This window comes from Leishmania panamensis, assembly GCF_000755165.1.
Source record: "Leishmania panamensis strain MHOM/PA/94/PSC-1 chromosome 29 sequence".
Classification (NCBI taxonomy): Eukaryota; Euglenozoa; class Kinetoplastea; order Trypanosomatida; family Trypanosomatidae; genus Leishmania; species Leishmania panamensis.
In genome coordinates, this window is record NC_025875.1 from 72,349 (window position 1) to 98,412 (window position 26,064).

A 26,064-nucleotide genomic window follows, 5' to 3' on the forward strand; every position below is an offset into this window, starting at 1 on the left:
ACGGAAACACATCAATAAAAGGAGAGCGACAGAAAGACAGACAGAGGAGAGCATACTCACAAGACGCGTACGCTGGTTGAAGTCAGTCAGGCAGAGATACCGAGAGAGAGAGGGGGGGAGTAGCAGCAGTAGCTTCGGAGGGGAAGCGAAGAAAAGGGCGCAGGAGAATGTACCGTAGTCCAAAGGGAGCGGCAATATTGGAGGCAGCGAACAAGTCTACCGTCACGCCAGTCCCCGAAGTCTTGAGAGGAGTAGTGCTCCTGCTCCCTTCACCCCTCCTCCTCATCTCCCCCAAGCAGCCAACCGCTCTACAGAGACTTTACTGCTGAAGAGTAATAAAGGGAAGAAGAGAAAACAAAAGTGTGAAGCAGGCAACTGCACACGAGCGCCGAGGTGCTCTGTTTCCCTCTTCCCCTCCCTCCCCCTCCCTCCCAGCACTCCCTCTCTCCTTGGTCGACCGACAGGCGCATCGTCTTCCTCTTCGCCGAACGCGCGCATCAGTCATTATGTCGGTGTGCCTGAGCCCGTCGCGCAGCCGCCTGCACTTGAGGTCCGTAGTGCCGAATCAACAAGTACAATGTGACAACAAGAACGATAAGAGGCAAGCACATTACCACGACACACACAGCGTAAGCAACAACGCCAGGGACAAGGTCCGCAACGCCAGAGGTGTACTCGTACACGCTCAATGGAGCGGACCACAGCGCGTAGTAGAGGACCGAGAAGGGGTAGAGAATGACGAAGCCGAGGACCCAGTTGCCAATGAAGCCCATGATAATGTCGGAGAAGCTCTCCGCTTCGCCAAGGCTGAAGAGAGAGGAGTACCACGCGTTATCATAGCTGAGCGATTGCACAGCCTTGATGGACTCTGAGATGGTACGTTTCTGCTCCTGCGCAAAGTGCAGCGAAATGACGCCGTAGAGTGGCTTCAGTTTCGCCATGATGAGGCGCTCTTGCTCCTTAAGGACATTAACCTCCACCAACGTTCTTCGGTAATCCTCATCAAGCAAGCGGATAGTCGCCTTGTCCTGTGGCCGTGTGTAGAAGAATCCCTGCTTCGCACGGGCAGACTCCAACGCCGCCTGCGCTTTGTACAGTTTGTTGTACGCTTTGGCCATTTCGCCCTGTCGGAGGGTGTTCGCCTCTCGCTCCCAAAACTGAATCTGCTCATCCTTGTCACGCCTCACAATGGACCTGGCGTCCTCGCTGCTCCCCCATGCGTTGACTGAAACCGCACTTGTCAGCAAACAAAACAGCAGCAGCAGCAGTAGCAGGGCTGCCGTAGTCATAGGTCGCTGTCTGGCCATCTCCGCACCTTTCTCCAAGCGCGTGGGTGTGCCCCTCCGATGGCGTTCGCTATCGCGTGTTTGGGTTTTTGGGTGCTCAATAAACAGCAGTGGGCTGGTGCGGGTGGGTTCGTGGCTCCTTGCACGCCACGCGAGCACGAATGCAGTTACTTTTCGCTGTTTCGTGTTCCTCCCGCGTTCACACGTAGGCACGGGTGCGCGCATGGCAACCACGGGTGAAGGAGCACCATGCACCACCGTTGGGAGAAGGGGGGAGGGGAGCAGAGTAGAGAGATGGAAGGGGCGGTTAGAGAAGACATGGCGACAGGTGGACAGGCAGGCGGTGGGCGCTACAGGTGAGCACATCAATTGATGGAGCACGCGCGCGCACGTGCCTGTGCTCCATCAAAGGATGCCCTCTTCGATCAGCCCAACGTCACCCATACGCGCACGCGTCGTCCCTACGAGGCGACGAGTGAAGGGTAGCTGGTAAAGAAAATCACGAAGAAACGCACAAGTGTGCCAGCCCTGCTCGAGGCGTACGCACACCACCAACAATGGCATCGTCAGGGAAAGAGACTGGCTCTATCGAAGGTGCCACTCCGCCGCGGCTCTGTGCCGGTGCCACGTGCTAGTGCACAAAAGGACTGCATAAGCGCTCAGAGAGAGGTGGCACCCCCGTCTCTTCACAGTGAAGGAGCGCCACACGCGAAACTTGGCGGTGCGGTTTTGTTGTCGCAACGTTATGTTCACCCCTCACCTGCCCGTCACAGAGTTGCCGCCTCTGGCGAGATGCATCGGTGCAGAGGTGCGAGCGGGGGCGCCTGTATGTCCGTCTGTGGGCTCGTTCGCAGTTGAACAGGCGCCCACCAGCCAGGGTACAGGCACACGCGCAGAGAGAGAAAAGGACAAGAGGCATAGGTGGGGGTGAGTGTGTGGGTATGTATATCACGAACAGCAAAGCTGCCGCCAAGCGCAGCATACCCATATGAGAGACGAAAAAAAAGCCCATGCCTGTGCACGTGCCCGATGTCCACCCGTCCAACGGTGCGCTCCACAGACACGTTGCGCGCTCACCAAAGGGAAAAGCAACAAACAAATAAACAAAAGTTGGCGCATCCAACGTACCAGGCAGAGTTGACCAGCACCCGACACTGCGCCACCGACTGCTCATCCGCAGCTGCCGTCCGACAGCACGGCTACACACTGTCCACGCTTCAATCCTGCCAACCTTCAGCTTCTGCAGCTGGCGCCCTAGCTGCCCCTCGTTGATGATGTGTGCTTCGGGGAGTCTATTTACCGACGCTCACAGCCTCCCATACCTTGCGCAGGTAGGTGCCATAGGCGACTAGGTTGCGCGTGTTATCCTCCCCCATGCCGCGCTTCATCAACGGCTCGTAGGTACTGTTGCCCTGCGCGCACGCCTCCACGACAGCAGAAAAGCTGCTACGGTTGATTTGACGATGAGCCCAGATGAGATCGTCAACACGTTGTCGCAAAGCTTCCAGCTGCTCTGGCGACGCCCTGAGCTGCCCCTGCTTCTCCACCCGCTCTGGCGTCATCTCACCCGGATCTACCCCAAACAGCTGGCAGATGGCTGAGTGAACGTGCTTGCCAAACCACAGGACAATGACGGCGCCGACGTTGATAAGGTACACGCCCTCGCGGTGCACGCACTGCTCGGACGAGAAGATGGATGCCGGCAGCAGGTTGACGTCCTCCTCCGGTGAGTACACAAGGTACGTCCACGTCACATACCACGGCACCATCGACTCGATGGGGCACGACATCACAGAGGACATGCAAGCGACGCGCTCGTCAGGCGGCAGCGGGTGCACCGTCGCGATACCAGTGGCCGAGCATCGGAAGAAGCCGCACAGCAGTTGAGGAATAAAACGCATGCTCTCTGGGATGAGCAGCACACCTGAGTTCTGCTGCATTCCTTGAGCCTCAATTTGCTTCAGTGCCACCTTCCACGCGGTGGTCAGCTTCTCGGTTATCTTTTCCTGTGCCTGTGGGAAGGGTCCATTGACAGCCATGTCAACGCACATCTTCGAGAGAAAGCACGTCATGCCGAGGGAACTGATCGAGTTGATGACTGGTCCGATGGTGGAAGACACCGGGATCTGGACTGTATGTACGCGAATGCGGCGCTCCCGTGAACGCGTTGTGTAGACGACGGCAAACTGCACGTACGCGAACTTAGCGGTGTAGTTGGGGCCCATCTTGAATTCGATCGAGTAAGACGAATCCTCGTCGGCAATGGGCAACACCAGCAAATCTGGCACCCGCACGTGGCAGTGGCCGTAGAAGTTTGGCACAATGAGTCCCTTCGACACGCGCACTCGCAGCGTGCAGTCAAAGGCGGTGAAGCGCAGCAGGGTCCGCTGCACCTGGTCTGCCATGCCGCTCATGGTCACGGTGGTCGCGCGGTGGATAGAGCCAGAGGTGAAGCGTGCGAGTGGGGCAATCGTCGCCAAGTCCACGTCCTTGTTTGCACCGACAAAGAGGTCGACCGAGATGGCGGTGTTCGAGCACGCCAGGGCACGCTGCTTGTACCAGTCGTTGGCCGCTGAACACATCGTGTACTCCTTCGGCTGGTTCGACAGCTTTGCCGCATCAAAGCGGTGCTTTAACTTGCCATCCCCCTCCGAAGGGATGTTCGTGATGCTGGCAAGAATCTTGCCTCCGTTTGCTTCCAGCATCGTCACTGCTGCCGCTAAGGCGGGGCCAAATGCGCAGCCGGCCTCCTTAGTGGAGGCGAACACTTGTGGAATGGACTCGAGCACCATGCGGAGGAGATGGTATGACTCCTTTACAGACACAACCAAGTCGCTTGCCGGGCACGGAAGCTCAACCTTTTCGAGCTTGAAGTCGTCATTCACGTTGGCGATATCTCTGACCGTGTCTGGAGACGCCATCATGCGCGGTGCACTCAGGGTGGAGCGTATGTTGAAGAAGTAAACAGTGCCGTCGTAACCCATGATGCCCATATACAGCGCGTCGTCATCCTTCATCGAGTCCAGCGCCGCCAGGGCGCCGCGGCACATCGCCTCCAGCAGACCTGAGGCCACAGCAGAGAAGGAGCAGTCCAGCATCAGTAGGAAGACGGGGCGGCGCGGCGGACGCTTCAGGAACTCTGGCGTCGCGTAGAAGTCGACACTGCAATGCAGCAGCTCCGGGCGGCTCATGATGTCCTCAAGCTGGCCAGTCTGCGGGTCGACATGGCTGAAGTAGGCGCGTGGCGTCACGTTCACGTGCCTGCACAGAATACACTGCCACCGCGAACCGTCGTTGACCTCGGTGAAGGTGGTGAAGGGGTTGATGTAGGCACCGCACGCCTTGCAGCGGATCATGGTGTTCCCTTTCTCTGACAAGTCCACCTCATTCAGCCGTGGCTCCGCAAAGGGGCGGAAGTTGACGCCAAGCGGTAGACTGAGGGAATCCGCTAGCTGCTGCGTCTGGGGAAAAGTGCCCATAGTCGGTCGAATGCAGATGCGGTTGGCTGGCGTGATGTGCACCGGGGCGGGCATACGCTGCTGGAGGTCCTCCTGGATGTCCTGTGGCATGATACGCGGCACACTCGGGTGGTCGTAGAGGCCCCCGGGCTTGTTGCTGTTCTTGCGCATATGCACCTGAGTCACACGGATGAAGTCGAGGTTCGTTTGCTGCGGGTAGTCAGCCATGCCGTATGGCTGCGGCGGCGGCTGATGCATCTGTGGTTGATGACCATACGGCGCAGACGGCTGAGTGTAGTTGTCATACTGTTGCTGCGGTAGTAGTTGCTGCTGTTGTTGGGGCTGATGAGGAAGTGTGTACAAAGAGTAGCCCGGCGGCGGCGGTGGCGGCGCGGCGTGTGTGCCCACATACTGACTCACCTGGCTGTATGGGGACGCATACGAGGGCTGTGTCGGCTGCGGATTGTAGAAGCCACTGCCCCCTGTGGGAGGGTATCCTGAAGGCGCGCCTTGCTGCTGTGGCTGATGCGATGACGGTGGCACCGGCGGCTGTTGGTTGTACCCCCGGGTGGGGTCCGTGTAAAACCGGTTGGGGTCCTCAAAGGTGTGGTGGAAGTTTGGGGGAGGGACTGACTCCTCCTTCGGCTTGGCAGCCGCGGCTATTGCCGGGTTGTTGTAGATCTCCGCATACATGGCACCGGCAGAGTACATAATTCCCCTCAAAGAGAGGAGGTGTACGTAGGTTAGGATATTCCAGTGCGCGTCCCCAAGGATAGTCCCGCGCGTACGTGTGACAGGCCGACGTGTGTGTCTCTCTGTCTGTCTGTCTGTCTGTGTGGGTGGGTGTGGGTGTTGAAGGGGGGAGAAGCGGTCGCTGACAAGCGCTGATAGGTGAGCCTAGGCTTGTCCGAAGCGCTCGCAGGTAATGTAAGAGGGGCGGTGCTGGCGGCAGGCCTCAACGAGAAAGAGATGTCAGTGTGGAGGAAAACAAAGAAGATGCACACGGCGAAGACTCGCCAACTGCGAAGGTAAACAAAGCCGAGCAAACACTGCGGCAGCTAAGATGTTCCACACGCACTCGGAGAGAAGGTTCCCAGCAAGAAGACAAGCGCGGGCACATGTATTGCGAGTCCACTCGAAACCGCACAAGCAGGGGAGGGAGAGGGAAAATCAGTGCGGGATCAGAGAGATAAGATTTGCAATGATGAACGAAGAGAAAGGTTGGGTCAATGGTCTCGCCCTCAGCATACAAGCCGAGGATGCGCCCTCCGCGGAGAGTATCGCCAGCGTGGACTGTCCTCGGCCGCTGAGAGAGGTTTGTGACCGCCGTCCCAGACACGCGGCTCTGGGACTCATACGGCGTACAAAACACACATGCGTGGTGCACGAAGAGTGGTCCATCGAGGGAGTTAAGACGACAACATGTCACGAATTAAGTGTGAAAGCGGCGGCGGGCGGGGGGTGGCAAAGGTCAGGAGTGCAGGCCACCATTCCCCCGCTCCCTGTAAATCTCACTCGCCCCTACACCGTAAAAGATGCGTCCTTCGACTTCTGTTGACGTGTGCGCGTTGGCGAAGTGTGAAAAAGAGAAAGCGAGAGACCGTCGTGGAGTGCACGGATCCTTTGAGGGAGGGAGAGAGGGCGGGAGAGCAGACATCGGCACTGTCAGTACTTGCACAAGTGCAGCAGAGCACGACAATCGTCACGACTTCGGAGTGCGTCTCAACGGACCTGCCGTCGGCGCAGCCGCGGGTTTTTTTCCCCTCCGCACCTCACCGAGAGGACGTCCAAGCGGACGTGCTTGCACACGACGAGATGCCCCGGTCTTCAGCTGCTCCAGTGTGAGACTTGCAGCCGGGGAAGGGCGAAACCAGCCCATCTTTCGATACGCTGGTGCCAGCACGTGGGCAAAGAGGGGATACCGTACGTAGACGGACAAGTCGTATACCACCAGCGCAAAGAATAGCTGCCCTACCAACACGATCGCCCAGTTCGAGAAGGACCACATCTGCACGTAGTGGTCGTAGGGCACCAAGCCAGTGCAAACGAGGAAATAGTAAGTTGGCTGCAGGTGACCCGCGACCAGCAGCACAACGAAAGGGACGAAGACGAAGCACGTAATGATGTTCTTGACGTAACGGAAAGACGGGTGCAGCTCCTTCGTGACGGGGCCGTCAACCTCGATCGCCAAGTAGTCGATGGGGCGACGTCGGCTCATGAAGCGCATGAGAGCACTGTCCTTGCGCTCGAGGTGCTGCATCTCGCTGCGCGTCTGGGCCAGTACCTCCGACCCGAGCCTCGTCTGGCTCAACTTGTCAAGCAGAAGCCGCCGAGACGAGAGGCGGAACATTTCGGGCGCGGCACGTGTCCTCGCCTCTGCAGGCGCTGTCCTCCTCTCCTTCGTTGCGTCAGGCAGTGCCTGTGCGGCTGAGCGCGAAGGCTGACGAATAGGAAAAAAGTATGCAACGCTGCAAGTGCGTTGATCGAGGCCTTTGGCCGCTCAAACTTCGTCGCTGGCCTGCACGCCTGTCTGTGGGGATGAAAGGAGCGGAGGACGAAGAGAGAGAGAAAAACGAGCAGAGCCGCTCGTACACGCTCTGAGTACGGGCCAGCAAAAGAAAAAGCCTGGCGAGATACAAGACGGAGAAAGCGGATGAAGAAGTGTGCGAGGAATGAAAAACTGAAGGCGCGCATAAGGCAGCGAGATGGGGTACCACTAGACGCCGCTGAAGCTCCCAGACTGGGGGCAGAACGTGCAGGAGCTACAGCCCAGACACTCTGTGTACCGAGCGAACACATACACACGCCCCACAGACTTGAGCACCTACACAGATACGCACGTCTTGATGAAGCTCAAAGGGGCAGAGGCGGGAAGCAGAACGGGGAAAGATATGTTGGCTGTTGTTAGGCAAGGGAAACAAACAAACGCAAGAGGGAGGAAGTGGGGAGAGCATGAGTCGCGTTCGTCTGAAAAAGGTAGAGCGGGTCAGAGGTGAAGAGGGGATGAGGCGTGCAGAGAGGGGTGAAGAAGAGACATGTGAAAGGTAGCGGTGGCAGAGGTGACAGCCGGAGGTAGGTGGGAAAGGGCGTGCACGATGAGCGCCGCACCCTCTCCCTCTCATTGTCTCCTCGCTGCACTACCTCTACGCCTTCCTTTCCCTCTCGTTTCTGCCAAGACATCCATGCAGGCGCACGCACACACGCGCTCCCTCTCACCTTGTGGAATGCCCTCCCCACCTCTTTTCGCTGCTCTTCCTTCCCCAAATCCCATCTTGCTCCTTAACCGACAAGCTCTGATGTTTTTCTTATCCAGCTTTACGCGTACATGAGAGGCGCTTTAGTCCCACACACAGAGAGAGGGGGAGAGAGACGCGCAGCGGACGGTAGAGATGTTAATGCACACAACGAAGGGCACTTCAGCATACGGTGAGAGACCAGAAAAGTGACTGGAGAGGGCATACAGCAGCAAGAAGCGATCTGAGGCGGAGATACGGAAGTGCATAGCGATACCCAGAGACAGGCGCCCAGCACAGCAGCAGCAGAGAGAGACACAAACAATAGCGCGAAAGACAGGTAAGAAACGTGACTTGACACGCACCAGCACGCACACAGACAGAGACGGTGGGATGCCGATCCCCGAAAGCACGCGCGACTTGGGCAAGACGGTCCCCTTCTCCACCTCCCTTTACTTTTTGCCTTTCTTTTTCGTCTTGGCGCTGTTTTTCTTCTTCTCGGCACGCCTCTCTCGATTTGCCTCCTTCACAACCCTCCGATGCTCCTTGCGCTCCTCCTTGGTCATGTTCGCCAGCACCGCCTGCGGGGTCGCCTTCGCCTTCTTCGGCGAGTCACTATCGTCCGTCTCGGAGTCCTCGTCATCGCCACCCTCGTCGTCTTTGCCGTCCGTATCGTCGTCGTCCTCTCTCTGCGCAGATGCGGGTGCGGCCGTCATGCCCTCCACAAAGACGGCAACCTCCTTGTTCGGCCCAGAGCGGTCGGATATCTCGTTCAAGGAGCGCGGCACTGTGATGTTGAGGAAAACCTGCTCATCCACCTTCGCCTGCTCCGCATCGACTGTCGCGGCGCCGCTTCGCTCGTAGCCGTCGCGGATTTCCTTCAGCCGTGCCATGAGCTCCTCATCGTTCGGCGGCCCCTGGCAACGCTGCCATCCAGACTTCGCCGGATCTGCGGTAATAAAGTGAAAAAGGTCCTGCAGGCTGAACAGCCCCATCAGCCCCTGCGAGCGGAAGAAGCTGTTGACATTGACGATGTCACGCCGCAAGAAGTTCATGGAGCGCGGGTGGTCGTACTCGACGGACTGCGACACGTCAATCACCACCACACGGCCGTGGTACAGCAGCAGGTTGTACTCGGAAAGGTCTCCGTGGATCAGATGGCTGCGCGCGTACATCTTGTGCATCGTGCAGCACAGGTCAAGGTAGCACTTGTCTAACGCCTTCGTGGAGGGGAACTTGACGTCCTTCAGCCGCGGCGCAGGCCATCCATCCTCGCCGAGGAACTCCATGATCAGCACGTGCTGCCGGAGCAGTTTCACCGCTGGCGCAAGGACACCGCCGTCTTGGAGGCGGATGAGGTTCCGTGCCTCCTTCTCAGCCCACGTGCGCACCATCTTCCGTGGATTGCTCTTGCAGTAACGCTGAAAGCGGAACTCGCCTGAAACGTACTGATCGCGGTCTTTGAAGGACAGGATCGACGTCTTGTATACCTTCAAGGCTGCCGGACTGCCGTCACCGCTCACAGCGTAGTACACATTCGCTTCCTTTCCAGTAGAAACGCATCCGTTGATCTCGCTTAGAATTCCCGAGTTGACGAGTTTGTACAGGATAAGACGTGTGCGGGGGTCGAGTACGTTTTCCACCGTAGCGCGCTCGGAACGGTCGACGTTCCTCGACGCGGCGTTCTGCACGAAGCGGCTCGACATGGTCATATCCCGTAGCTCATTGAGTACGCGCTGGTTGGACTGCGCGCCACCGCTCGCGCCGCCACTGCTGCTGTGCCCGTCGTAGTACCCATCAATCTGTATTCTCCTCAGTACCTTTGCATCAACGTTCTTGTGCTGGGCGGGTTGGAACTTGGCAAGCGACGTCGCAGCACCTTGCGCGTTCATGCCGGCTCGGGTGGTGCCTTCACCCGGCCCCACAACAGCACCTCCCTCGGCCTTTGCCACAGGGGCATCAAAGTACGCGTCGTAGTCGTCTTCATCCTCCTCAGAGGACACAATATCAGCAAGGGTACTGCCGGCTACCATGTACTGGAGGAGCTCAGCATCCTTGGCGACGCGCATTGTCCCACGTAGCGGTGAGGGAGAGCGGGGGAAGGGGGGGGGGCAAGAGAAAAGGGTGGGAGGACGGGAAGAACGCAGGAAGAGGGGGGTGCTGGGCGTCGCACAGCTGAGCGGCAGAAGGCGTTGGGGACATCAAGACACAGTCAAGCATGTGTTGGGAGAAATGCACGCCGATATAGCGTGAGGAGGGGGAGCGAGGGACCGGGGAAGAAGGAGAACAGGAGTAGAGTCGCAGGGCGAATGAGGTAGAAGAGAAGAGGCGTTATCGCGTGGATGATGGGGCTTGGCGACGGCGCACGTAATGGGTATCCGCGCGTGCAACTCTTCTGCGCGACTGGGAGACTCGTGTAGGGTAAAAACACAGCTACGAAACGCACTATGCAAGTTATTCGCACGTCACCCTCGAGTGTACATCCGCAGTGCGCAAAGCTGAACAATTCGCACCGTCGGGGAAAAAGTGGATGCGTGAGAGTATCGATAGCGCTTGCTCGCTGCTTTCTTTTTTCCTCTTTTACTCCACTCTCTTTCACACTTTGCTTTGCGTCTTCGCAGCACGTTGCGCGGACACCACAGCGATAGAGACGACAGTCACTCACTCGGACCTGCATAGCGAGATGAGCGCTCAAGGAGAGTGACAACCCAAAACAGAGAGGGGTCACATGCCAGTGTCGCGGGCACATTATGTTGACTTCTTTGAGTGAATGCACCGCCTCTTACTTCCCCAGCGTGAGAGGGAAGGCAAGGGGAAAGGGAAAGTGTAGGAAGAAAAGAGGAAAGGGCTCCGTTACCAGTGGCACACGCACACTCAGACAATCCCATACGGAGGGCGTGGGCGCGATCGGGTCGCTGACACCGAGCCGCATGACTCAAGGTGATGTTGAGGTACGGTACGCAAAGTATTTTGGGGTTTGGTACTCACAAAAGCGCTGGATCACCCATTCGTCCGGATTTCCTACCTCGCCAACCCCTTGTCGCTTCGGCATGCGGGGTCACGAACGAGGCCTGTCGACCGGATTCTCAGCGGATTCTCTACAGCTGGTCGAGATCACCTCAGCGAGAGATTGACTGGGCTTTGATTGACTTCGGTATGACTTGCATGACTCCGAGAGAGACCCTTGCAAGGCGCGAAAAGCGCGGAGGTTTCATCCCCATGTAGATGGGGCTCTGCGCCAGGAGAAAGAGAAGGGGATAAAGACTCAGAAGCACACGCAGCGGTCCGCAGCTCTGCCGCATTGATGTTGTCAGCAGGGGGTGGACTACCCCCTTCCTTCCTCCCCTAAGCGTGATCTCATATCACAGCAGCTTGCTTTGTGCGTCGATTGACACACGTGGTATCTCCCCAGGTCCCCAGACTGACCTCAGGGTTGAGGTCGAGCATGGCCGTAGACGTTGGCAACATGCGAATCACGTGTGGTTTGTTTCGTTTTGCAGGCCAGCGCGTGCCATTCATGTCGATTTTGCTTTGCCCATTGGCCGGTCGGCTGGCTTGCAAGTGACCCCCTGAAGTGAGGCCTTGTGTGACCCCACCTGGCGAAGCGTCGCCGTGTCGCCCTCAGGAGCCACCGAAACGTATGCGCTGGAGTCATCACGACGTGCGCAGCAAACCATAATCGCCCGATGAGGTGCTCGAGTTGCTCCACTGCCATGTTCCGGGCTGAGTCGCTTCCTAGTTGGGCATCCCTTCTCTCTCCCAGAGAAACGGGCTGTACTTTGTGGCCAAACAGGGCTGTGGCAAACCCCGTAGGTGTGGAGAGGCGACTCGCTCATCGGTATTGGGAGCGACGCAGAAACTCGCTGGCGGCATTCCTGGTCGTATTCGCCGCACCACTCACCGCTTGAGGTGCCTCCCTTACGTCGATCTTGTCGATCCACACGTTGGCGTTCACGTCTGGGTTGGGTGAAGCTGCGTCGAGCGGGCGTCCAGCAGCCGTGCTTGCAAGTACCGGCATAATTTCAGGGCTCAGACTCAAGCCTCTCGATGGGTCATCGGAGGTGGGCGATCCCGCCGGCATCGGCTTGCGCAGAGAAAAGCAGTCTCAGCGCGACTGGCAGAGACACCAGGAAATGGGAAGCACTGAGGTCCGGTGAAGCCCTCCCCCTCGATTTCATGCAGGACACTTTCCTCATCGGGTGGCGTTTAGGTCGTGTTGGGTCCTATAGCCCTGGAGCGCAATCCACTGCTTCACATTGTTGGGTCAGAGAGTGAGCCGCCTCTGTTGATCGCCATGTTTCCCTTCGAGCACCGTGAAAGCGCAGTCCACCACCCTGTGTTCTGCTGGCGTGGGCTCAATGATGTCCTCAGCCGTTAACGCGGCGATGCCTGCCGTAGAAAGGGCTTCGGGCAGAGAGCAGGTCGCGGGGGCATCCGTGGAGGAAGCCCAAAAGCTCCTGCAATCGTTTTTTGTTTTGCCGGTTCCATTGCTGGAGTTGCACGCGGCGTGTTCAGCGTGCGTTCTCTTCCGATGTGGAGGGGGGAGCAGGACACACTTCTTCTGCCCTCGGAAGGCGTACACGCAAGCGGCCGAACTGGGTGATGCGAGAGGAGGGTCCTGTTGGCCCGTAATGCCGCGTCGAGGAGCGTCAGTTCGTGAAGGGTGTCCCCCAGAGTTTGCGCAAGCACATGGATCAAACGGCACGCGTATGCATGTTTCGCCTGCAACGATGGCTCCACAGAGTTGAGGAGCAGCGCGGTCATTGATGAAAAGGTCCTTGACGCTCGTGAAGAGTGAGATCCGCGTCCGCAGGCTGCGCATCTGACCTCACCCCGCCGGTCTCCTGGTGTTCAACCACAATGAGTGTCATCTCCACCTCGGCGTCTGCAAGGGAGGTGGTTGCCGGTGGGCTGTGTGCCCTCGGGGCTTGCGTTAGTCGCTGTGCAAGGACGTTGGCGGTTCATTTTCCGCTGCCCCCGCCTCGGGGTGTTTACACTTTGCCCTCCCTCCCCCCGCCTTGCTGCTGGGCTTCTGTAGATGTGACCAACGCGTCGCCTTTGCGCTAGCTGTTTGGGCAGCGCGTGCCGACGGCGGCATTCCTGCTCGTGGTAGAAGGCGTGAGCAGTCGGGTCCATCAGGGCCTCACCTCTAGCCCGAGGGGCGCCGAGAGCAAAGCCCCGTCCATGCCGCGTTGGAGTCAAGAAGAGGTCAAGCGCCGCGCTTAAAGCATCTACTCTGTCCTTGATGTCGGGGTGAATGCGATGCTGTAGGAAGTGGAGAAGCTGATGAGAACACACCACATGGTGCATCCTCCTGACTTGAAAAACTTGGCCTTCATCGTCTGGTAAATCCGCGTCCTCAGGTGCGCAACAGCCTCGTCACCCTTGAGGAGAGGATGCCACGTGCGGCAACGTCGGGGCCACGGTTTCCCTACCCCCGCCCAACGGAGCATCGAGAGTTCCCGGCAAATGAGCGGTTTGGCGATGGGCATCCGACTTGTTGGCCGTTTCGACGCGCTTCAATGCGGTCGACTCGCGACCCAACTCTCTGCGCCACTTGGCCGAGAGCAACACCGTCGGCCTGGGGGGGGGGCGCTCCTCCTAGGCTTCTCGGAGGTTTCTGTGAACGATTTGAAGAGCGCCTGTGGGTCGTCCTCGGTGTGGAGACACTCGCGCTGTAGCTTGTCGAGAGGAGTAAGTTCCTGATGGTTCCCGATGCCCTGTAGCTCGTCTCACGATAGGTGATTGCTTTGTTCGCAGCAGGCGTTGGAAGCTGCTGCCCGATGCCTGTTCAGAGCCTCGGAGAGGCGCCTGCGCTGAACTCTGTCACTGAGCGCTTGCATATACAACACTCGCCAGCGCCCATGGTTTGGCGGAGGAAGCACAGGATTGACTCGTTCGGGCGAAGAATTTCGATGTGAAAAGACCGCCTTCCGTGGCCTCATTGGCCCAGGGAGATGGGATGCTGCTGGGCACCTGTGCAGTCCTCGTTGAGCTCTGTGAGAGACGCTATCCCGGCCTTATTGCGCCAGCCCGGGCACGGGGACTCCGGTTTGGGTCCGATCAGGCGAATTCGACTGGGTCAAGCCCCGTCTGGACCAGGAGCGCCATCGCCGAAGAGCGCATGGTCGGAATCGTCCGTTGTGGAGGGTGCTTGGCAGGGGGGGGAGAAGAGGGCGTAAGAGGTGGTTTCGTTGTGGCGCGCTAAAATGTGCTGCTTCTCCACATGAGACGGCGACAGAGGCTCACCATCCGTCTGTGCAAAGAGAAGAGGCAGAGGGTTGAAGCCCAGGAGATAGAGTAGCCCAGAGAGCGACTGGCAGACGACTGCAATTCACGATCCAAGACGAGCCTTCTCACCGCTCTCTGTCAGGGTGGTGGAGGTGAAGGGGGGAGAGAAGTGGGAAGGAGGAGGAGGAGGACGGCGCCGGACAGCAGATGGTCCAGTGCAGGCAGAAAAGAAGCAAAAAAACGCCGGAACGGGAAGATAAGTGGCCGTGTGGAAGGGGGTGGGCGGCACTGCACGTATGCCACAGAAAGAGCGAAAAGGAGATGCTGCGAAGCCCACCCGCGCAAGGAGACGCTTCTTCTCTCTTCGCGTCTCTTTTAAGGTTTTGTGTGGCTCAACTTGTGTGAGATGGATGGAGGCTTCTCTGTAGAGCAAGCGAGAGCGAACGCGCCGGAGCCTCGCCCTCCTCGTACGCTTCACAGTAGGAGGGGAAAAGGCAGGAAACGGAGGGAGGGAGGGGAGAGAGCCCACCACAGCAGACACCAACAACAGCATTCTACGAAACGCGCATTGGCGCACACTCAAGCAGGCACAGAAGTCAGTCACACACACGCGCGCGCGAACATACACAACACAAGTCCACCAGAAGGAGCACCGGGAACGAAAGTTGCGCAAAGACAACGAAGACGGCGGACACGAAAACGCAGACTACAGCCGGCCCCCCTACAGAAAAGAAGGGAGCGGCCAAAGAGGGAGGAAACTCGAGTCTGAAAGGTGAGGACGAAAAATAAATCAGCGCATCAGCGTCACACACACAACGCATCACGCAGAGACCGTCTTTGCTTTCTGGTTTAGCCCCTTTGTGCTGCCGCACAAAATGTCCTTCATCAGCAGCGCGTCCAATATTTGCTTTCCATCCAACGCGACCGCTCTCTGCTGTAGAGAGTGCGTTGAGCTCCACCCCCACCCGGCCTGGCACGGGCCCATCTCGCCTGGCGCGGCGCGTGCCTACGGGGTGCGTCGCGCCACTGCGCCGACTCAGTCATCGGTGCACGGGAAGTGCCTCAAACTCGGCCCACCCCCCCCGCAAGTCGCCACCTCGTGCACCCCCACCCCACCCGGGGGGCGGCACAAATGGGTTCGCTGTCGCCCCGCCATCCACGACCTGGCCGCCAACACCAGCAGCCGTGCATCGCCCTGACCTCCCCCACGTCGTCGGCGCTTGGCTCTGTCACCGCCACAAGCAGTTCGGCATTGGCAGGGATGGGGGGAGGGGGGGTCTCTCCGGCTCCGCTGCAGAGTGGGTGCTGGGCTCTGAATAGCGCGCACTGAAGTGTCGCCCGTGATCGCGGAAAATAAGTTTAGGCAAAGTGAAGAAAGAGAGAAGGTTGGCGCCCGTATACGCACGCGCGGGTACACATGCAAACGGGCTTAAGAGAGGGGAGGGGTAGTCAACTGTGCGAAGTGCGTTTGAGAGGTGCTCAGTAGGAAAAGAAACCCAGTAGTCCCTAAGACACCTGGCAAGGTCCTCTGTGCCCTGCTCTGAGGGATGCGGGGAAGGCGCTAAAGGAAAAGAAAATCTCATCAAGACTACGATAAGAAGGGATGTGCAGGGGAACGCCTGCAGCAGGGGGGTGGGGGGTCAACGCCTGCGGTGTTCCAAACAAAAAAAAAGAGTGAATGCCCCGCACGTACCAGCCAAGCACAAAAGCACACCAAAACAAGAGGGAAAACTGAGGAGAGCAGCCGCAAGCAGAACCGCGGCAACGGAGGACTCCACGCACACAAGCAAAATTAAAGGCCATGCGAAGAGGGAAAACGAAACGCAGCAGCGAAAGAGCAACAAGGGAGGCGGGAGAGCTGACGTCCTCTCCCTCTTAGACGTTCATCCAGCCCCTCCTGCCCACCACCACCCCTCCACTCAGAGCCGCGTATCACCCGGGCAAAATACCAATGCGCAAAGAGGGGGACATTTTCCCGCCCTCGGTTCTACGCAGCGCCAACACACTTTCCTTTGTGGTCGGTGGTCGATTTTCCTCTTCTCCCGGCACCTTCACGCATGTGTGTCTGTTGCCTGCGCAGTCAACGACCCTCTGAAATGGGACTCGTCGTGCGTATGCAACCGTCCTTGTCCGTGCGACTCTGAACTGCTGCTTCCCTACGCGTACACACATGCATACACCCGTGGGTGTATCGTCGTCGTCAGGAATGAGAGACCACACCAACACGAAAAGCAACACACGCATGACCCCTCGGTCCTTTGGCTTCTGGGTCGGAGAGGAAGGGAAGGGAAGCGATCAGCCGGGTGCGGGAGGGCTACAAGGGCCACTGTGTCGTGCCTTGTGATCTTCTCCCTCCCTCTTCTTTCTGCTCGCTATCTGGTCGCTTCATCCCTCGTTGCTTGGCTTAGCATGTTCCCGTACGACTTGTCATGAATGTGCTCCTGATGGCGGTCCCACTGGGCCGGCGTCAAAGTTACTAGGGTGTTCAACAGGAAACGTATAGTTTGAACGCTCAGATTGGCGTGCACGGGTGTAGCGGTTCCATCATTTTAGCGCTTGTCAGAGGAAGCGAAGATGGCGATGAAACACCAGCGGCCCTGCGCATGAGGTGAAGCAGTAGGTGGTAGAGAGAAAGAGGTACAGGCAAAACGCGCTGCCGGGGTGCGGGCAACGTGTCAGCTACTCATCCACTTTACTACGGTCTCACGTCATCGGCGCGGTACGCATACGTCTGCTTGAAGCGCATCAGCAACCAGTCACCAGCCTTTATGTCCGGATATTTTGCAGGGTTCGCCTCATCGAAGCAGTTCGGCAGGCACGAGATCGTTGTCTCGGGATTCGGCTCGCAGAAGAACGGCATTGAGATGCGGTCCACGCCGGGGCTTAGCACGCGGTGCAGCGTGCTCTTGTACCGCCCGTTGCTCCACATCGCCATCATGTCGCCGATGTTCACCACATAGCTGCCCTCGACTGGCGGGGCGTCCACCCACTCGCCCTGCGCGTTCTTCACCTGCAGGCCGCCAGCCTTGTCCTGGTACAGCAGCGTCACGATGCCATAGTCTGTGTGTTCGCCACACACAACGCGGCCCTTCTCGTCCGGCAGTGCAGGGTAGTGGATCATGCGGAACACGCTCAGCGGCTCGTGAAACTTCGAGACAAAGAAGCCCTCGTCGATGTCGAGTGCCAGTGCCAACGCACGCAGCAGCAGCAGAGAAAGGCGCTGCATATCGCTGTAGTGCTGCTCCATCAGATCGGTCCAGCCCTCAATCCAGGTGGGGTGGTTGTTGGGGCCACGCAGCGGCTTGCCGGCAACAACAGAAGGGTGGTCCGGCGGCAGGTGGAAGCCCATGTCGAAAGTCTCTTTCCAGTCGCCAGGCTTACTAGGGTCGAGTTGCTCTGCAGCGTACGTGCCGTAGCCGCGGTGGTTCGGCGACTTCTCAAGGTTAATCCGAAGCTTCTCTTGATGTGGAAGAGCAAAGAACTTTTCTGCCATCTCCGTCACTTTCTCCATGCGGCCCTTCGGGAGGTTGTGCCCGGTGATGTAGAAGAAACCACAAGTGCGACATGCCTCGTCGATCGCGTGTGCAACGCGCAACAAGTCTGTCTTGTTGTCGTGATACAGTGGCGCAATGTCGATCACCGGAAGGAACATGGTGGTGAGGAAGGTGAGCACGCGAGGAAAATACAGCGAGAGAGGAGAGAGCGAAGGTACAGTGCAAGAAAATTTGCTGCGTGGGGGGATGAAGGGGTATGCCCGCGCTAGTAGAAGCACAGGGGAATAAGTAGAAGAGAGATATGAAAGGGTGAATCGCAAGGGCAGGAGAACGCAGCACTATTGAGAGTTGGGTATGCCCAAGGGAGCGGGCATCAAATGTAGTGAAACGGAAAGAGGTGGGAGGAGGGGCGCTAAGGATGCACAACGATACCGCCATTACCAACCCCTGTATCACCCACGCGACCTGAGCCCTCTCTCTCCCACAGCACCGCAGGGTGCTGGGGCACGAATGGATTAACAATCGTGCTGGAATCGATTGTAAGCAGGCAGAGCTGGTCAAGTACGCTACAGGGGTAGCGAGCGTCGTGGTGATGGCTGAGAATGAAAGGAGCAGTCGGGTGTCTTATCGTCTTAGGGCCTACGTAGGGGCATGTATATGCCTATGTGTCGGTGAGAAGAGGTGCGCTGCCTGCCACCACTGTCATGAGTGCGGATGTGGAAGCACTCGCTTGAAGGTCAACACAAGTGGCCTGCTGATCAAGAAGGCAGCTTGGCTTCTCTCTACTGTGGACAACACAGGAGGCATAAACTCGCAAGAGTAGCCTAGCCGTAGGCAAGCAGAGATCGTGGATTGAGTCCAGCAGTAGCAGAGGGGGGGGGCGGAGCCCGGATTCAGGGCAGCCGCCTTGACAGCTCCACCATACGCTGCTGGGCCGCTCTTTCTGCCGGCAGCCAGTCATCAATGGCCTCTCCATCCCCAGTCCTCTCAGCACCGCCTGTGCTGCAACCTGCACTGTAGTGGGGGAGTAGACGACGAAACCCGAACGGCTCCGCGGCGGCCCCGCGCACCAGTATATCTGCTTCCTCCTCCATCCATGCTTTGGTATCGCCTTGCATGCAGGCCTCGTACTTCTGCGGGTTGCCCTCATGCTGCCCCCAGGGAGGGATGTGCGTCTCCAGCAGTCGAAAGGTGTCACGCAAAACAGTACTCTTTACGGCAAAGTCGAAGGCGGTGTCGCAGAATAGAGATGGAGAGTGGTTCACCTCCAACAGAACTGGGTGCAGGTCCGCCTCGCGCAGCATCACGTCGAACCCAAGCAACTCGAAGCAGCTGCGACCATCGGCACGGTAGCCTCGTGTGCCACCAGCACCGATCAGCTCACGTCGCAGCACCTCGACACCAGAAAGAACAGTAAGGGCGATACACTCGTCTAAGCGGCGCCGCACAGACAGCCACCCGCCCGGGCCCTGGAGAGAGTCGATGAGGGAGGCAAGCGCGGAGAGGCTTTGTTTGTTGCACCCCTCCTGGTCAACGGGCGCCGCTGGCTGCCTCGGAAAGTCCCGGTCGTCGACATGAGGCTCAGCGCCGTCGCCGTCGGCGGCCGGCACGTACAACGATGAATGTTTGTTAACGGCGTAGTTGGTCAAGTGCCGCCACACATTGCAGCAGTTTGCTTCAGTCGGCGCTGCGTAGGGTTCGGCGCAGAGGCGCACGAGGCCTTCCTGGTGCACGAACAGCTCCACGCCTTGTACATCGCGCGGTACCTCTGTTAAGCCTCCGCGGCACTCGCTCAGAGCGGGCTTAGGGACAGGCAAACTAAAAGAGGGAGCTGGAGACGTCACTGTCAAGCGTCGCGACAGCTGCTGGGGCACTGTCGCGAGAAGCAGCACATAAAGGCGCAAGTCGAACTTCTTGCCACCCATCAGCAGCGGGCGATCCACGTAGAGTTGCACGATGCACTCCCTCCTTTTGTCCGTCCGTTCCTCCTCGGTCAGGTCCTCCGCCGGGGCAGTGGTAAGACGGATCCCCTTGCCCTCGCACCCTGTGTTGGGCTTAACGATGAAGAACACGGGACGGGGCTCTGAGGAAGGGTCGGTGCGCACCGTCAGCTCTCGTTGAAACGCCGCCAAGCGACCGAGGTCTGTGAGGCTCGAGAAACTCGCTGGCACCGCCAGCGTAAGAAAACGCTCTAGAGGCGATTGATCACAATTCGCGCAGTCTACCGCCGCACCGCAACCACGGCGCTCCGACATTGCGCCCTCTTTCGTTTGAAGCCGCAACAGCTGCATGAGGCGGCGAAACAGGAGCGCCTTTCGGGCAATGACATTCATTGCAGCGTAGTGGTTCAGGCGCTGATAACACGCCAATCCGCCAACCCGGGAACTCACAACGCTCTTGTCCACCCATATGACCTGTGGCGCATGCAGCGGCGCAGTGACTCGCTCCACGGCCTCCAGCGGCACGTCAGGGAAGAATGCCGGCACGCGATCCGTGGAATCCGTATCATACACCGTCCATCCTACCATTCGCGCCGCGGCACGCACGACGTGGTACCGCGTACCGCGGCAGTCAATAACAACACCGCCAGGTGGCTCCCTCCCCGGTCCCCCAGTCGATGACATGGGTGGCACCTGCTGCGCATGATACATGCGGGCGTGCCTCTTCTCCTGCACATGGGTGAGGTGGTGTAGGAGTGCGAGGTGACCGCGATAGCGAGACGGCACGACAGAGCAAGAGAGAGAAGTATATGGGCAAAGTCCACAAGTGGAAAGAAAAGCAAAAGAGACTACAATCATGAAAGCGACGGCATTGACGCGGTAACTGCGCGCGAGCTTCGCACGGAGAGGGAATGACGCCGTTGTACGGGAAGACAAGCCACAACAAAAAGCCTCAGAGCCCCGCCAGATGAACTACACAAACGCTGGCGCAACAAGGTGGGTGAACGGCAGGGCTGCAGGATTCAGCCCACCCCGCACCGCCCCGCTGGGTTCACCTCTCTCTCTCTCTCTCTCTTCTCCCCTCATACTGCTCATGTGGGCGCGACAGAGATGGTGCGCGTGGAGGCGAAGCCGCCCCCAGTACGTCGCTCCTACGGCAGAGACACACGCACAAGTAGGACACGGCAGTGCCTGTTTGCATCACGTCAGCGAAAGCTGAGGCGGGAGAGTGCCAAGGAGAAACGAGGAGAGGCGGTCTTACAGAGCGAGAGAGCCTTCTCTTGCTGTTGTGGGTGCATGTGCCACATTGCAGACGTTTTCTGTTCGCTTATGCTTTCTAGGTGACCATCCGAGAGACACATCCGTCAGACTTACAGCGAGAAGTCACCCTGAGGAGCGGCATAGTGTGGCAGGAGTGGCTCGGGGAGTAGTAGCACAACCATATCTCACGTGTTGGCGCGGATACACTCCAGTCCATACAGAGGCACGCACGTACATGGTGAAAGAGACCAAGAGTACACGCCCAATGAAGAAGTAGGGGGGCTGAAGGATACCGGATGCAAGCACACGTTCATCCACCTAGCCAGCTGCTGCACATCAGCGAGGAAGGGCACAAACACCCAATGCGAGAGAACAAGGGAAAAAAAGAGGATCTAACGTACAAAACAGAGAGAAAACATACACCTGCACGCCTACACGCCACGCGCGCACAGGCAGGCACAACGCGATGACGGGGGTCTCCCCCTCTCCCTCCGCAGGGAAGAGGAAGCATGGGGGGTGAACCGGCGCATGCAGTGGGTATGGGCGGAGGTGACAGTGCCTGCCACCACGGCCACCGGCCTCCCAGTTCCCCTCATCACAGCGAACCCCGAGCTCACGCTACTGACTAGGATCTCGATCTGATCCGCGCACCTTACGAGGTGCCGTGGATAGCGCTGAGGATGGTAGCTTTTGTGTGGGCTCCCTTCAACTGAATCGAGTTGTCCTTGGCGAACTCCTTCAACGCAGCGAGGGACCACTTTGGACTGGGCATCTCGGATGGCGCCGCCACGGCCCTAACCCGAGAGTTCGAGCGGGAACGAGAACGCCGACGGCCAGCTGACGTCTTTGCCGCGGGCTTGGGCTTCGCCGGCAAGGGAGAGCGCGCGCGGGCAGGGGATCGGGATGCCGCCTTCTTCGGCGACGTTAGCCTCGATGACGACTTCTTGGGAGAGTTCTTCTTGACCAAGGCCTTCCTTGGGCCTGCCTTGCGCGGCGTGCTGCTCACAGAAGTCACAGGTTCTGGCTCTGGAGAGGTGGCACGCGCCGGCGACTTAGCTGGTGACCTGGCCTCCGACTTGCGGCGGGATGGGGAGGAAGACGCGGCCTTGGTGGGAGAGTGGGAGGAGCCCTTCAAGTCGGTCTTCTTGGAAGGAGTCGCTGGCTTGGTCGCGGCAGACTTGAGCAGAGACGCGTACGTTTTCTGCGACACTGGCGGCGACTTCTTCGCGTTCGCGGATGCGATGGAGGATGTCGATGACCGGCGCCACGCAGCGACCACCGCCGTCGCTACGCTGTCCTCCTTCATCCTGCCGTCATCGTCGAAGAGGCGGTACAACGGCAGCGGCAAATCATCGTCGTCCACCTCCGGCTTAGTGTAGATGAAATTCTTCCAGAACGGCATTCTCCGCCTGTGCTGAGGCGATACGTGGTGCACCCTGAAAGGTGGCCGGTGGACGAGAGGTTTGGAGAGAGCCTATGAGGTACACAGGAGAAAAGGGGGGAGTGAACCGTCGACGCCACTGCCGGTGCGATGTGGTCACCTTTGAGGGGCCTTGTCAGGTGGTGTTCTCTGCAGAAGCAAAGGAAACAGGCTGCCGAGGACGACGTCGGGCGCAGGAAGACCGAAAGGGAGGGGGTGGGGGAATGCGTAAAGATGCGAGAGCGCAGAACACAGAGATCAGCAGCGAAGGTAGCCGCAAAAGAGCCGGGCGCCGTCTGTAATGCACATCCAGGAAAGCGTCTATACGAAAGTGGACCTCACAGAGGGTAGGAACACCTGCGTGGGCAGCACATGCAGTGGGGTGAGTATTGGCCGCACCCTGGCCGCTCCCCGTGCAACGCCGCTTCCGTCGCTGCACGCTAATCTGCGTGCGTGCTGGCAGAGACAAAGCTCAGCGCTGCTGTCGTTAGTTCGGCAACGCTGCCGGCCTCCTCCGTGCGAGCGGCGCACCACATTACAAGGGATGCAACAAGAGCTTGACAGCGGCACATGAGCGGCAACTCCAGCGTAGTGACGTCGTGCAGAAGAAGGGGGTGATTGTTCGCCTTTTTAGCCTCAAGTAGGTGTGCGATCACGTCTGCGAATTGGATCAGCCCCACATCCGCATCGCTCCTTCCCTCATCAGATGGGCAGCGCAAACACTTATAAAAGGCAATCAGAAAAGAGTTCGCAGAAAAACGTCGGCTGCCAACTCGACAGGCCAAGCAGCAACAGAGTGAAGGGAGAGGTGAACGCACGCGCACGTCTAAGGCAAAGCCACAAGTGCACGTAATACGACGCCCGCATCTGCTCACCCCTCGCACAGACGCACAAAGGAGGGCGCAGAAAGCGACGCCACTTCGAGAGGCGACGAGCGACGCAGGAAGAGAGGAGAAGTGCCAAAATTGCAGCATCGCCGCAGCACCGGGACTGCAAGGAAGGGCTCAGAAAAGGAGGGCGGGGAGTAAAGCAAGCAAACGAGCCTTCCCCGAATTCTCGATGTGGGGTGGTACCCATGCGCGATGAAGGCCCACATTCGAAGCTCCCGCCCATACACTCTTCCTTGTGCGATCAGCCTTTCTTTTGATTCCATCGCATCACAACACTCATCGTTGCGATCCTTGCTTGCCCCCTCGCCGACTTCCCTATCTTTCTCACAGATGCCATAGAGCGCTGCTACGACCTTGTAAGAGGCAGAGATGGGCAGGCCTACGTTAGGGAGAGAGGAGGTGGCGCACTGGCAACACACGCGAGAAAGAAAGTGAGCTGAGCTAAAAACAATGCCGGGGGAGAGGGAAGGCGGAAACACGGGCACATTACAACACGTAAGGCAATGAAGAGAGCGCGTCTGGGTGCCTTCGTAGAGATACCTGCGGCAAAGGCTTCAGCAGCGAGCAGAAACGAGGAGGACGAACTCAAAAAAGCTACACGAGAATGGAAATGACATCAACAGAGCAAAGCGGATGAGGCAAAGGGAATGAAGAGAAAAGGGCGTGGGGGAGAAATGAGTTCCCTTAGTATACGCGCATCGTCAAACACACACACGCTGCAACAGTGCGGTGGGGTAGACCACCGGCTGGAATGAGTGAAAGCCACCGGGGGTCCACGATGATGCCGGGGGCCCCTTTTCGACTGTCTACTGCATGCAGATGTTGGCCTCGCCGTGCCTGGGCGTGGGGCAGTGCACCTTAGCCATTCCGGCACCGACCTTGCTCGACACGGCGCCGCTCATTTCTACAGCTCGGCTCACCATGTGAATCTCCACCTCGCGAGAGCACGCGTGAAATCCGCTGCATCGCTGTACAGGATCAGTGTGGAGAAGTAGCCGTCGCTGATGCAGGTGCAGACCAGACACAGGCAGCTGTTCTGCTTAACGTCCTACTCTGTCGCCTCCACACACTCCCACACGTAGCTAATGGGGATGCAGACGCTCGCTGTGCTCACCCTCTGGATTCCCTGTGTGTTGACAGTGCGCATGGTGGAGCACAAGGCAGCTGCAGCGGACTTCCCAAGCGGTATCCGTCTCCTTGATGCCTCTCAGCCAGTGCAGATCTGTGGGGGGGCCGGCAGTTCCCAAGTGCCGCGACCACCTTCTTGTAGCCGCTGTGGATGTAGCACCGCCGCGCAGCGTCAGACGCAAACCCGAGTAGCACGCACGCCGACACGGGCAAGCTCGCGTCGCTGTACGAGCTGACCACCGTCGCATCCTCCTTTCTGAGCGGCTCGCACCCGCTCGCACCGCCGCATCCGTCGTGGTGAAGAAACCCACGATGCCGGAACCGTCTCTCTGAGTAGAGAAGGAGCAGAAACACACGCTACAGACGACGCCGAGGGTGGCCCCTCCCCCTACCCGCGTACAGCTGACTCTACTCCAGGTCAGCAGACTACCTGCGCACCACCTGCCTCACCTGCATAGCGGCGCCCTGCGGGGTGATGGTGCACGCGAGCGTCACCGTAGCGCAGCGTGCACACGCCGCTGTCAAAAGTTGCAGCCATGCCGCCGACACAGAGCTCCGAGGATGGGCCGGGAGCAAAGACGAAGCCGTGCTTGGCGGCGGCTCTGTTGAGGGTCATTTTGCCCACACCAGCACCCACCCACAGGCACGAGTTGTCCAGCTCGAAGTTCATCCGCGTCAGAGGATCTGTGGCAATGGAAATGCCGCCAGAGTAGGGAATGCACACACCCTCGACGTCGGCACCGGCACCACGCGGCGTCATAGGCACCTCGTACTTCAAGCACGCCTTTACTAACGCAGTCACCTTCTCCGTGGGGTTCGGCTGCATGGCCGCCGCAGGGGCGGAGCGGGTGTGGCTTGAGTTGTCCTTGCTGTAGGGCCCAAGCGAAGAGTCACAGCATCCGTCACCATGGACTTAGGGCCCAAGCTGAGCACCGTAAGCTCACCGCGGCACGCTTTTTGTACTTGCACTGGCGAGCCGTGAAGGGCTCCAGCTCGAGCTACTCAACAGCACCCATGGCGGCCATGGGCAAGGGGAAATACGGAGACGGTAGGCGATGCACAAAGCCCCCTGGACGTGAGGGATAGCGCTCTACAGACGACGGGGGGCTCACAGATCACATAACAGTCCAGTGGGAAGGGGGAGGTGAAGGTAATGACAGAGCCGCGGACGCAGAAAAGGGAGAGACAAAGAGGTGGGGAGGTGGAGCTGGCGATGACGGCTGGGCGATGAGTGGACGCATCCGCATGAGGCGCCTGGGAAAGGGGGGAGGGGAAAACGGAGACCCATGATCTCACGCACAGAGAGAGTCAAGATAAAGGCGACGCAGGGCCGAGGAACCCTCAACGCCTCCCCAAGCTCGGTTGATGCCCCCCCTCCTCGCCTCTCGCCTTTCCTCTTTGCAGCAGTCCACCCCTACGCCGGGTACGGTGGTGCAACGCGCACCCTGTGCACACGTCCACCGACGCTATGGGTGGAGCGACACGGCACAGAGGCGCTAAATATGTCGAGCGCGGAGCATGAGGAAGGCCGCTCTCTCGTTACTGCTGCCCGATGCTTCCCACCACCACCACCAGGTACCACGCAAGCATGTTGCACAGAGCAAACACTAACACACACAATAAAACGCCGCGGGGGAGAAGAGGGGGGGAGGAGCGCGCACACGCATGCACAGAGCCCACAAGTCTCGCAAGAGACAAAAAGATAAAATACGAGAAACAGAGAA

The 26,064-nt window shown here is 58.8% G+C and overlaps 7 protein-coding genes and 1 pseudogene across 7 annotated transcripts, besides 1 other annotated feature; all 8 read right to left on the reverse strand.

Moving 5' to 3' along the window:
* Positions 1 to 497: 497 nt before the first annotated feature.
* LPMP_290210 (hypothetical protein) lies at positions 498 to 1,307 on the reverse strand (the record flags this gene model as incomplete). The annotated part of the gene is made up of 1 exon (XM_010702613.1): positions 498 to 1,307. The coding sequence occupies one exon, from the start codon at positions 1,305 to 1,307 to the stop codon at positions 498 to 500; it is 810 nt and encodes a 269-aa protein (XP_010700915.1).
* A 1,271-nt stretch (positions 1,308 to 2,578) lies between these two features.
* On the reverse strand, positions 2,579 to 5,455 carry LPMP_290220 (protein transport protein Sec24A, putative; the record flags this gene model as incomplete). The annotated part of the gene is made up of 1 exon (XM_010702614.1): positions 2,579 to 5,455. The coding sequence occupies one exon, from the start codon at positions 5,453 to 5,455 to the stop codon at positions 2,579 to 2,581; it is 2,877 nt and encodes a 958-aa protein (XP_010700916.1).
* Positions 5,456 to 6,446: 991 nt separating this feature from the next.
* On the reverse strand, positions 6,447 to 7,094 carry LPMP_290230 (hypothetical protein; the record flags this gene model as incomplete). Its single annotated transcript, XM_010702615.1, has 1 exon — positions 6,447 to 7,094. The coding sequence occupies one exon, from the start codon at positions 7,092 to 7,094 to the stop codon at positions 6,447 to 6,449; it is 648 nt and encodes a 215-aa protein (XP_010700917.1).
* A 1,335-nt stretch (positions 7,095 to 8,429) lies between these two features.
* LPMP_290240 (RIO-like protein kinase, putative) lies at positions 8,430 to 10,046 on the reverse strand (the record flags this gene model as incomplete). The annotated part of the gene is made up of 1 exon (XM_010702616.1): positions 8,430 to 10,046. The coding sequence occupies one exon, from the start codon at positions 10,044 to 10,046 to the stop codon at positions 8,430 to 8,432; it is 1,617 nt and encodes a 538-aa protein (XP_010700918.1).
* A 5,076-nt stretch (positions 10,047 to 15,122) lies between these two features.
* Positions 15,123 to 15,554: a repeat region.
* Positions 15,555 to 16,903: 1,349 nt separating this feature from the next.
* Positions 16,904 to 17,860, reverse strand: LPMP_290250 (thymine-7-hydroxylase, putative; the record flags this gene model as incomplete). Its single annotated transcript, XM_010702617.1, has 1 exon — positions 16,904 to 17,860. The coding sequence occupies one exon, from the start codon at positions 17,858 to 17,860 to the stop codon at positions 16,904 to 16,906; it is 957 nt and encodes a 318-aa protein (XP_010700919.1).
* Positions 17,861 to 18,595: 735 nt separating this feature from the next.
* Positions 18,596 to 20,500, reverse strand: LPMP_290260 (tubulin-tyrosine ligase, putative; the record flags this gene model as incomplete). Its single annotated transcript, XM_010702618.1, has 1 exon — positions 18,596 to 20,500. The coding sequence occupies one exon, from the start codon at positions 20,498 to 20,500 to the stop codon at positions 18,596 to 18,598; it is 1,905 nt and encodes a 634-aa protein (XP_010700920.1).
* Positions 20,501 to 21,554: 1,054 nt separating this feature from the next.
* On the reverse strand, positions 21,555 to 22,304 carry LPMP_290270 (hypothetical protein; the record flags this gene model as incomplete). Its single annotated transcript, XM_010702619.1, has 1 exon — positions 21,555 to 22,304. One exon carries the CDS (start codon positions 22,302 to 22,304, stop codon positions 21,555 to 21,557), a length of 750 nt encoding a protein of 249 aa, XP_010700921.1.
* A 1,990-nt stretch (positions 22,305 to 24,294) lies between these two features.
* On the reverse strand, positions 24,295 to 25,166 carry LPMP_290280 (annotated as a pseudogene).
* Between the last annotated feature and the right edge of the window lie 898 nt (positions 25,167 to 26,064).